Below are 12028 nucleotides of genomic sequence, written 5' to 3' on the forward strand. Positions count from 1 at the left end.
ACAGTTCTTCCTGATCTGCACCTGGTAAAAAGGAGATGCATTTACACTTTACGTTGACAAGTGAGGGCTGCATTTATCCTTGTCCAATATTTATTTTTTCAATTTGAAAACTGGCATGTAAAGGAAAAAAAAGATACAAGTCCCAGACCTAGGAAAAGAATATAAATAGACCTTCATTCAAAGGCATAGAGTTTTTACATCCCAATTAAAAAGAAATGTTATCTTAATGTAAACTCCCAAGGAAGCATGCAGTGAGTGAGGGGAATAAGATCAAAGAAATGACACAAAAAACTCCCTTATAGAGTACATTCTTCAATAATTAAGCAATGTGTCTGTGTCCTGGTGCTGCATAATGTGGTGCATGTAACAAAAAGACAGAGGGCCTCATTCCATTACCTTTAGTCAATAGATCATTGCTCCATGGGTTGCCTCACCCATTTCATTGGGACTGCACATAAAATACTATTCAACCTAATTAGGATGAAACATCAGGACCTGTATAAACAAAGCCAGTTGGGCTTGCTTGTCTTATTCTTCTTCGTGGCTAGCACCATTGGTTCCATTTGCATGGGTTTAATTGCAAAAGGGATTTCTCTGAGGTAAATGATACTACTGTAGATTTAAATAAGTACTGTTATATTGTGTTTATGGTTTCTACTTTTTCCAGACCATTCTAAGATGCTAGTTCTGGAGCTGGGTTGATAATACATGTGTGTGTAAGAAGAGATTGAGAAAATGATCATCATTCCCATTTTGCCAGTGAGGAACCCCAAGGCACAAAGATTAAATGATTGGTCACAGGTAACACAGGAAGTTTGTGACAGGTCCTAGAACTGAACCCAGACCTTGTGTATCCTGGTCCTGCAGCTTAATTAGAAGAATCATGGAGAATTGTGCTTCTGTCCTATTTTGAAATAGGCTTTTTTATGTAACAGTTTTGATTAAATGTGTAAACTGATTTTGCTCCCTCTTTTTTTATACAGGAACTGGTGTGCATATGTCCATACCAGACTCTTACCTACTGTGGTAATAGACAACCTGGAAACCTTTTCATCAGGCAGAGGGAAGCCATGTACCTGGATAACTGGAGGTTGTGGTGTCAGGTGGGCAATGCTATAAGAAAACAGGATTTGCATGAGCTTTAAATAGAAACATTTAGAGAATTAATAAAAGCATGACTTCAAAAACATTGTCAATATGAACAAGAGATGGATATTCAAGCTTCATCTGTTCACTCTGCCCTAGTTATAGACCTAATGGCCAGAGCCAAGAAAATATGAACAACCCACAGGTCAGGCACAGAGACACCTTGCTTTAAAACTTCTATCCCCTAAAGCAGAATTCAGAACTCAGAATTAGGTGCCTAGGCTCACTACATTTCCATCTACTTGGGATCTGGAGCCTAGGGAGGGACCACATCTATAACTGTTCATTCCAAAATAGGATTTTGATCAGGAATAAATATTCTGCTTTAAATCCAGCTTAATCCTTATTGTCTGTAAAGACAAGCCTTTACTCCTACAGTCTGAGCTCAGCAGGTTGGAGGGAATAATGAGAGATACAATACAATATTATATCTCTTGTGAAAGTGGGCCAAAATTTCAGAGTAAAACTAAATTGCATTTTAGAGTTCACAGGGAGAACATTTTGGCTAGGTATTGTACTTTTACCAGTGTAAGTGACTGTAAATCAGTTGTAGCTGGTTCAGGGAAATCACTTCACTCACACAGTCTATTGCAGTTTGTTTGAAGTTCCACTCAGCTATTTGTTGTCCCTATTTCCCTGGGCAAACTCCCTCTGGACAGGGACCCACATATACACTTAGCAGTGCAAGCAAATATACCCCATAGTTATCTAATTTCTCAGTCAGTTTCCCTCTGACAGCACACAATCTTTGCTTAAACTCACATGTCTCTATGGCTAGGGACAGACATTATACATAAGCCAGTTAAAGTGATCAGAAACTGGTTTAAACCTGTAACAGAACAGAAGTTCAGTTCACACAAACCAGTTTGAAAATGGCTGAAACAGGTTTGAGATAAACCTGGTTGAATGTAGTATCAGATTTAACTGACTTGGCTTAAACCAGTTTATGCAACATCTGTCCCAGGCCCCTTGCTGATTTAAGATAAACCAGACACCCCAGCATCCTGGCATGCTCTCTGGTCTGGGTGTGACTGTCTGTTCCACAGCAGGGCTGGCCCCTCCCCTCTGCTCCCTGGCTGCAGCTCCAGAGACTGAGGGATGCTTCCCCCATGCCCTCACCACTCCCTGCTAAGCAGGAATTCCCCATTCCCCTCTGCCTTGCTGAGGAGGTGTCTGTGTATTAGCTAGCAGACCACATGCGGGCTATGGTCCGTGCTGAATCAACAGGCAGAATCAACAGGTAGCTGGTAATGTCCCTCTGTTTTTTTCTTAATGGGGGGATAAACACTGAGTTTGGGGTTGATAAACACTGTTATGAATTCCCTGCTGGGCTAATTGGAGCATCCCGCTAGAGCCTGGCCATGCCTGGCCTAAGCTTAGTATTGTGAAAGGGAAGGTAGGGCTGCTGTAGCATCACCCAGCTTCTGGCCTGAGCCACTGCAGGCATATGCCTGCATTTCTGGGTTGTCTGTCTGATTACAAAACTGATTTGCCTAGCCAGGTTAAACTAACCTGCAAGGATTGAATCAATTCAGGCTTAGGCTTTTTGAATACCTGTCCCTAGCCTATAAGCTCAGGGAGAGGCGCTCCTGAGAAGGTGCTCAGGGCTTACCTATCAGCTGACCCACCTGCTCTCTCTCCTCCTCAGCACCAGTCCTCCATTCTTGCACACATGCTTCCCTCTGATGCAGGAAGTATATCCAGGCTCAGGCTTACTCTTCTGCTCCACAGTCTCCCTGTCACTCTCATGTTCAGCTCCCTCTCTGGGTGCAGACATAAGTGACAATGTTTGTAGTCTCTCTCTGTGGAAGCCTATTAACTCCCACTGAGCTAGTTAATTATTACAGTCAGCTGGCCAGAACTCTGGAGGCAGTGTCCTAATCACTCAGTCTCTTAGCCATTGGGCTGTAGCTCCCGCATCATAGAGTCCACTACACTGGTCTATACATGTAACAGAACAGTTCAGCACACAAAACCAGCCTATACCTGTAACAGAACAGTATTTCAGCACACACAGATTGGTTTAAACATTGCAGAACCCGGTGTAAGGTTTGTACCCCTCCCACCAAAAAGTGAATGTGTGCTCTGTTCACTACTGATCTAGCCTGTGCCATTTACAGGAAACCACATATCTTAGATCAATTCTGCCTCAGGCTTTTTGAATGTCTGTACCTAACCTTTCTGACACAAACTAGTTGGATTTATTCACAAACTTTGTCTTGCAATGATTTATATAGGGGTCATGCTTCTGTACAAAGGGTTGAAGAATTCTTACGGCAAAATTATCTTCACAGTTCCTGGACTTCATAACTTAATATTATCTTGTACAGTTGTTAGCTTAAAAATGGTATTTAAAAGTCTGTTTTTGGGGAATTAGCTTATAGGTATAGATATATGCATTATAAGGGGTCAAGTTGGGCAGCAGGGGTTAATTGGATTTCTAAGAGTCTGGGTTTCACACACAATGTGTCTCACAGCCCTGGAAGCAGTCAGGCTGTCTAGCATGACAAGGTCAACAGATGGACACAGCCAGAGAACTGAGTGGGGCGTACCATAACACAAGATCACAGCCTTCAAAGCATACAGGTTGTCTAACACAACAAGGACACATAGTCTAGAAAACAGCCTGGGAATCAAGGAAGTATGTACCATACTGTCCCAAAACATGAAATAAGTGACACCAGCTACAAGGCCCCAGAGCAGCAGGGGGGGCTGAGCCCCAGTTTTGGGGGAACAGACCAAATTAGAAGGCCCAGAAGACTACGTGGACATGCGACCACAAAGAGATGGCCAACCAGAGATAGCCATGTGTGAAGATTCATCAGGAGTCATCATGGGGGGAGGAGAATACAGAAGCAGAGACTTGAGAGTAACAAAGGGTCCCTCCCTGCTCCTTCTCATTCCTCCTTCTCTTCCTCCCTGTCCCTCTCTCTCTTCCTCCTGGTCCCTCCTGTCCCACCTTGCTGTCTCTCCTTCTCTTCCTTTCCGTCCCTCCCCATTCTTCCTCCTTTTCCACCCTGAGAGGAGTCCCTATCCCCACCCCCGTTCCCTGGGAAGGGTCCCCGAGGCCACCATGGACTGAGGGCATACCAGCAGCCCATCTCATGCACCCTACCAGAGTGGGGCTGTGGGCCTCAGCTTCCCACCTCCAGACTGCTGACACCTAAGACAGACAGCCTCAGTGGAGCCTGCATCCTGGTCAGATGTACTGTGACTGATGACAGACCTAGGATTGGTAGATATAGAATTGCTTGTTGTTTGTATTGTTGCTTTTGTGTTCTTACTCTGTATCAATAAACTCACCTACTATCAACTGGCAGGTGGTGTGGTCAGTCTGAGGGTTGTGCTCACATGGAACAAAGGCATAGGGGCTGGGTCCAAATCCAGTGCCAACAATAGTGATCAGTAGGGTTGTTTATCATTCTTTACTACAGGAGTTTTTATTCAGCATAACCAAAATAATCCCTTTATTTTGGGGTTTTTTAGCATGGTAAAAGAGGACTGGAGATTAGCTCTATCTTCCCATATACCAAGGACAATTCTTAGCAAAGATACAAACCAAGGCATCATAATTAAATAGTTATATGCATCTTCAACTGACTCTAAGATTGGCTTGTAGGTTTCCTTTTCCCAACTTCCTCTCCTCTTCGCCAAGTGCCCTCTAGAACTTTCTTCTGCTAATCCATAAGGTTTTCCATCTTAGTCAGTGCCTTGAGGGAGCTGAGCTCATGTCCTTACTCAAATATTATGCAATCTCTACTAGAAAATCAACTCTGAGTTGCTAAACAGAGAAAAATGCTCTGAAAACACGAATGTTTCAATGTTGGATAGGAAAACAGAATCCCAGTAATTTCAGAGTGGACAATATCTGCTCCCCATCCTCTTAGCTTCCTTTTGTGGGGAAAAAATAAATAGTTTTAGGGATGGTGGAAACAAAAAATAGCTAGAAGCCAAGTTGCAAGGTGGTCTCTGAGAAGCATCCATGTGTGCATCTAAGGTACTAGAAATGTAAATGGGGCCCTGGGGCCCGGAAAGAATAGCTGGAAATGAATATTTTGGAACCAGAACTAGCCTTTCAAACACCATAAGTTTATATGGTTGCTTATTCCTGACTATGTCCATCTTTTAGGACTAGACATAATCTTTCTTACTTCAGAATAAATCCTTACACAATTTACAGTGTGTCCTTGTGCATACCAGCAACCAGCTTTTGTGTGTACAGCCAGTGAGAAAGCAAAGATGAGCTGTTTTGTTGTGGTATAATTGCATCAGTGTGGTGACTTTTTATAGGAGATATTTAAATACACAAAAAATGCTCTCATTTTGCCTGTGAAACCCTGTTCTCAATAGGCAAGAGTTTATACTCTGGCTTTGATCAATAAGTGGTTTGCATGAACAAAAAGAGAAAAAAGACTTGAAATAAAATCCTGGGAGTTTAGCATAGATTACAATGGGTCTGGGATTTCATTTTAATCATTTGTTTCATTGCACACAGTATTGTATACATCATGGCTAAAATCTGCCATAATAACTAGAGATTTTGAATTCTGGATTAAGTTCCCAGTTTCATAGATCTTAAAGCAACTCGAATCTTTCGAAAAATGAGTACCCATCTCATGAAAATCAGACCCATTTAAGGTGTCTCAAGCTGAGTACTCAAAAACTGCAGCACCCAAATCTACAGTTAATTTTAAAATATAAAAGTGTTTGGTTGTTTGTTTGCTTTTATTTTCACCCTCATGGAGTTATAAAGAATATTGAGCTATGTTATTGTTCATCATAATAGGTTTATCACAGATTTATCTTCCAGGATCATATCCAGTGATCTGAGACAGACTCAGAATGGTTGATTTTTTAAATCTTCTTGCTCAGCAGATCACAGACAACAACCTATCAGGTTTACAGAATCAAACATAAAATTGTGACATCGTTGGAATGGAAGTGCTGCCCTGGGTACAGTGGACAAAACTGTCAGCCCAAAGGTATGCAATTTGTACAGATATGAAAAAATTCAGTTTGGAAAGATAAGCAGACAATCTGATTCAAAAGTAAATGGCTCAGATGATTATCAGTCAAGTTCATTCTGCTAGAATAGGATCTGAAGTTTATTATAATCAGGGAAAGTGCAGACTGGGGTAAAAATTTGCAGAAATTGCTTTATTGTTTTTGCTGCCCCTGTCATGTAATTTTGAAAAATAATTGAATAAATAAATAAAGTGACCTCTTCTCTCCTCCACCCTATTTAAAGAAAACTTCTTATGAAATCTTAATTATGATTCTATTTAGCAATAATCTGGAGTCTGTATTAAATGCTTCACTACCCCTGATTGCCTGACCTTTTAATGGGAGAGCGGGGTTAGGCATGCAATATTGTCATCATGGGAATATTATATCAAGGTCTTCTCCTGAATACATATAGCAGGGTCACCCCTTTTCTAGTCAAAGGCAGATAGCTGGGAAAAAGATAAAATAAGCTGCCCAATCCTGTTTCTTCCTCAAATCAAGGGAAATTTTATCATCAACTTCAGTAGTAACAAGATTGAACATGACTGACTTTCATAAAAAGCCACACAGGGTATATGCATGTTCTGTATATAACTATGCCCTTTTTAGATAGAGAATGCAGAGTTTTACCATTGCCCTAGTGATCAAACATATGGCAAAGCACTGTAGTTTAACATCTGTATAACTGCTATTACTTTGCCCCTGGTCTTAAACAAGCTGCCCTTGAAAAATAAGATATGGCATCAGCATACATATTTTAAATGAATGAATATTGCAAGAAAGGCCATTAGCTGTGATAGAGAATTCAATCAACACTGGAAGAGTAGAGACTGTGATTAAAAATTGATGTAGAGGAATGTAGAGAAATCGCTGCTATTCACATCCAGAAGAGGAAACTCTTAATACTGAAGAGCTAGAACGCCAGCAGGCATGGAAGTCTCATTTCTATTACTGGTAAATGAGTCAGGGTCAAATGTGGCCTGATCAGTCACCAAAATGTACATCCCAAGCTTGGATTTGATATGTTACCTGGGTTTGCATTTTTTTTGAATATATATAAAAGCTAATGACAGTAGATAAAATATAGGCATAAAAAAGAGACAGAATGTAACTGAAGTAACTGATGCAACATTAAGGGAACATAGGAAAGCTGAGGAGGAAAAAAGTCTAGAGTCCTATTCATTGTTCATTTGTATAATAAAATGGCTATGAGTGTTTTCTGGGAAGGTACAGCAAGTGATTTGGAATCCGTTCTGGGTTCTATTCCTAGATCTTCCACTATCCTGTTGCAGACCTTTGAAAAACACTAAATCTTTCTATACCTAGTTTTATCCAGATAAAAATGGAGAATATTGAGATGAATGAATTGATGCTTGTAGAAAACTTCCAGAGCCATGGATGAAAGGCAGGGTGTAAGCACAAAGCATTTCCCTTCTATGCCTCAGAATCCTTTCTCCAAAGAGAGTGGACCACTAGCAAACTGTTGCCACTGTTACCCACATTCCATGTGGAGGTGTTTGCCAATGAATCTGAAAGAGCCAGGGGACAATGTCTCTCCCTAGCTGCGGAGAAAGCTCCTGTAAGGCACTGTTCTATGGTCCTCCTCACAAGATGCAGAGTCCTCTGGGTAGCCTCTCTAAAACTTGTCCATGTGCATGCTTGTCCACCTTAGGGCCTTTCCCCTTCCCCCCCTGCCCATGCTGTGCAGACCCTTGTAGACCCAGTCCACTCTCTGTCAGAGCTAAGAGGTGGGGAGGGACGGAGGGGGGCTGGCAATGGGGTAGAGCTGCAGCAGCAGAGCCATGCTCCAGACAAGGGGAAAGCCCATGCAGACCCCAGCTGGTGGGAGCCAGGGCCAGAGCAGGGGTCTGTCCCCGCTCCTGTCCACCCATCTGCTGCCACCAGCTGGGCTGGGGAGACTGCCTCAGCTCTGTGACAGCCAGGGACAGGGGCTCAGCTGGAGCAGACAACTGTGGCAGAGGCTAGCCTGCCTGATTCGCAAGGCAGGGGTTAGCAGCAGGATGAAATGCATTCTGGGTTGCCGGGGGACTGAGATGTAACTTGTGTCAGGAAGAGATCTGGGACAGAAGTTTGGTAGATGGGTTCAACCCAAATTATATACATCTGATACTACATCCATCCAGGTCTATCTTAAACTGGTTTGGGCCATTTTGAAACCAGTCTGTGTGCAGTGAACTTCAGTTCTTTTACAAGATTAGACCAGTTTCCAACCACTTACACTAGTTTGTGTGTGATATCTGTCCCTAGCCATAGTGAGCTAAATGTATTACTATCTGGGCACATCTACACGTGCAATTAATGTGCATGAATAATCTCCAGCACTTCTTGCCCCAGAGTTCTTTGCTCCTGGGCTCACCAACCAGGCTTCACATGCTGTAGAGTGGCTGGCTGAGGCACAAGGGGGCTTCAGCTCAGGGGCAGCCTCCTGGCTTTTCCTGCACTGAAACACTCTGTGCCCCAGGCAGCCAGAGCAGCGTCTACACATGAGCTGCTGTGCATGAAAAAACTCTGCAGCAGGGTAGCGTTTGTATTTTACTAACAAACTCTGCAGCAGGGTAGAGCTTGTAAAATACCTTGCCACAGCATTTATTAATTCTGTGTGCCCTAATAGGGGCACATGTGTAGATGTTGAGACATTTACTGCATAGTTAATTAGTCAACTGTGCAGTAAGTGTGTCATCGAGCATAAACTGAGTGGTAGTCTTAGTTGGAGATGGGTGTATAGGTAACTGTGTCAGGTATGGTAAAACAACCAGCAAAGAGAGTCAGATGTCCACATCACAACTTCCTGTTTTGTATCCCATGATGCAACACTGTCTCTTCCCTGACCAAGTAAGGCAGTGCATCCTGGACATCACATGGATACAGATGAATGGGGGGGATATAATTTGACCAGGGAGTCTGGCTGAAAGGGAATAATGGGGCTATTGGTATGCTGAATTAAAACTCTCAGGAGCCAATGTGGCATTATTGGAGTATGCAGTTTAATGGTGATCTGACTCTAAATGACATAAACAAAAATGAAATATTTTGATTCAGGAAGTATGAAATATTTCCTTTTGTACAATGTTGGCTAAATGAAAGGTTTTACCCTTTCTGAATTGAAATCCTATGAAAGATTTCATTCCATGGAGAATTTCTACATTTCAACTTTTTTTCCCAACTCAGGATGAAAACATTGTTCAAATATTTGAACTTCCTGTGAGACTAAAATTTTGAATTTTATTCTCTTCTATTTACAAAATTTCACAAGTCCAATTCTGCAAAGCCTCCATACAAATGGTTGCTATTTACAGTCTCCACAGACTATGCCTGGAAAGGAAAAATAACATCCTCGTAAATGTTGCTTTCAAATGGAGTGTTGCAGTGAAAGGCTGGCTGCATGTGTCTGAACTCAACTGAGTCCCTCCGAACCATTTCACTTCATGTATAGTCTGTATCCAGACTGCATCGAAGTGAGGCACCAGAGTAAGGCACAGATCATTCTGCAGTACTGATGCAAGAAATGCTCACAATGCAGCCACCTCAGAGTAATGCTAGGAGTATGCCAACATGTACCCCTGTGAGTTTACTGGCATACACTCTCTTCTCTCAGGCAACTGTAGATTGCATCTATTTCCAGGGACTGCAATCATGAAGTGGTTGTAGTGAGCTTCACTGTAGCCCTTCCTAGTGTGGTCTGGAGGCATGCCTATGCCCAAGGTATCCTCAGTTTTGCTCATAGGATGGTAACTGCTGTTTACTCTTAACTCTGCAGTAATATCGTTTTTCCAGCAGATGGCTCTAAAATGTTCTGAACAGAAGCAGGGAGGCTACAGCACCCTGGAAAAAAAAAAACAAAACACAAAGGGCAGCAATGCTGATTTAAACACAAAACTGTCAGAAGGATTAGGAGGAAGAAGGGGAAGATTCATTTAATGAAACTATGGAGCTTCCCACAGTGATTCCCCTTCAGCTGCTCCTGCTTCATCAAAAATGTATTCAGAGGAAAAGAGCAATTTCCATATTTTTAGTACTTTCTGAAAACAATTTCATGCTTTATGTATTTAAAAATACATGGAACAATGTATTATACATCTGGGCCAATACGTTCAAAGACAGACACCGACTGTTCGACTGCAAAGTAAGTTACCCTGTATTAAAGTGCTGAGCATTCAATAGGTCCCCCAGGAGTTTGTAGAAAGCACTGATTGCTCAGCACTTTTAAATGACAGGCTTTTGTTTTATGTAACATGCCTAAATACGGATTCCAGGACAACTTGATTTCCTGAGGCAGCTTTAGATGCCATCTTTGCAGTATTGACTTCATTTTGACCTGCAAAATTTGTTTGCGCAATATTAAAAGCAAGAGTGACTAAGTTCTAGCTTTGAATACCTTGTTGTTTCCCTGCTAACATGGAATGAAAAAGAAAACAAGAGGTTATCCCCTAGAGTGGCTATTAGCTTTCCTCTGGGAAATACTAATAGTAGTTTCAATCAAGTGTCTACCCAACCACCAAAATATGGCATCCTTATTGGTGCTGTCAGCAAAGAGACCAATGACTAAATAAGTGAGAAACTTAAGTACCCTCTTATCCCTCAAGATAGTTCTTTCAGAACAAGATGAAACAGGTTTAGTGGCTAATAGGTAGATACTGGACTAGTGGAGTAACTGGCCTGATCCAATCTGGAAATTCCTATGGTCAGAAGTATTAAATGAATTTGACCCTTTAAAACATTAGTGAAATAACCTTGAAGGGACAGAGCTGATTCCCCAAACTGTAAAAAGGACATAGAAAATTATGGCTGGAAGAGACCTTAGGAGGTCATCTAATCCAACCCCCCGGTCAAAGCAATATCATCCCCAACTAGATCATCCCAGCCAAGGCTTTGTCTAGCCAGGTCTTGAAAACCTCCAAGAATGGAGCTTCACCTCTCTGGGTAACCTGTTCCAGTGTTTTACTACCCTCCTAGTGAAAAAGTTTTTCCCAATATCTAACCAAAACTCCCCTTGCTGCAACGTCAGAGCATTGCTCCTTGTTCTGTTATCTGCCACCACTGAGGACAGTCTAGCTCCATCCTCTTTTGAACCACCCTTCAGGTAGTTGAAGGCTGCTATTAAATCTCCCCTCAGTCTCCTCTTGTCTAGACTAAATAAGCCCCATTCCCTCAGCCTGTCTTCATAAGTCATGTCCCCAAACCCCCTCACCCTTTTTGTTGCACTCCGCTGGACTTTCTCCAATTTGTCCATATCCTTACTGTGCCAAAACTGGACACAGTACTCCATATGTTGCCTCACCAGTGCTGAATAGAGGGGAATAATCACTTCCCTTGACCTACTGGCAACACTCCTACCAATACAGCCCAGTATGCCATTAGCCTTCTTTGCAACAAGGGCGCATAACAATCACATCATAGTTCTGTGACTGTGAAAGGACTTCCAGTTCTTCCTACTTGTTTCCCAAGCTCTGTGCATTTGATACAGGCAGCTGAGGTGACTAGCTCATTGCACTGATTTCTCAGGAAGTATCAGAGCACTTCCACTATTTCCCCTTCTTGCTTTCTCTGCCTCCAGGTTTCTCACTTATCTTAGGGCTTTGGTCTCTATCCCTCAGCAAACCTAGTTTAAAGCCCTCCTCACTAGGTTAGCAAGCCTGTCTGTGAAGATGCTCTTCCCAAGATCACTTACACATACCCAGACTTGAACTGCCAGCCTTTTTGTTCCCAGCTTATGACTCAGGCCCTTCAGCTATAATAGAGGCCTAACTAGAAAGCTGTAAGGAATCAGGAATCCTTCAAGGTGTCTGAAGCAGGGAACAAATTATTTGATTTAACAGGGAGGATGAAAGATAAGATTGCATGAAAAACCTGTTGTCTG

The 12028-nt window shown here is 42.3% G+C and overlaps 1 protein-coding gene across 3 annotated transcripts in view; it reads left to right on the plus strand.

The window, feature by feature from the left end:
• Positions 1-12028, plus strand: part of MMRN1 (multimerin 1) — a 65833-nt gene that overhangs the window by 27118 nt on the left and 26687 nt on the right. For 2 of the 3 annotated variants that reach the window (XM_014517131.2, XM_014517132.2), the window contains exons 2-3: positions 984-1103; positions 6022-6128. In XM_014517131.2, the coding sequence (XP_014372617.2) occupies positions 984-1103; positions 6022-6128 (227 nt within the window). Of the gene's footprint in view, positions 1-983; positions 1104-6018; positions 6129-12028 lie in introns of all 3 variants that reach the window. The other variant, XM_014517130.2, reaches the window with a different exon arrangement.

The sequence above is a fragment of the Alligator sinensis genome, unplaced genomic scaffold, assembly GCF_000455745.1.
Source record: "Alligator sinensis unplaced genomic scaffold, ASM45574v1 scaffold125_1, whole genome shotgun sequence".
Taxonomy (NCBI): Eukaryota; Metazoa; Chordata; order Crocodylia; family Alligatoridae; genus Alligator; species Alligator sinensis.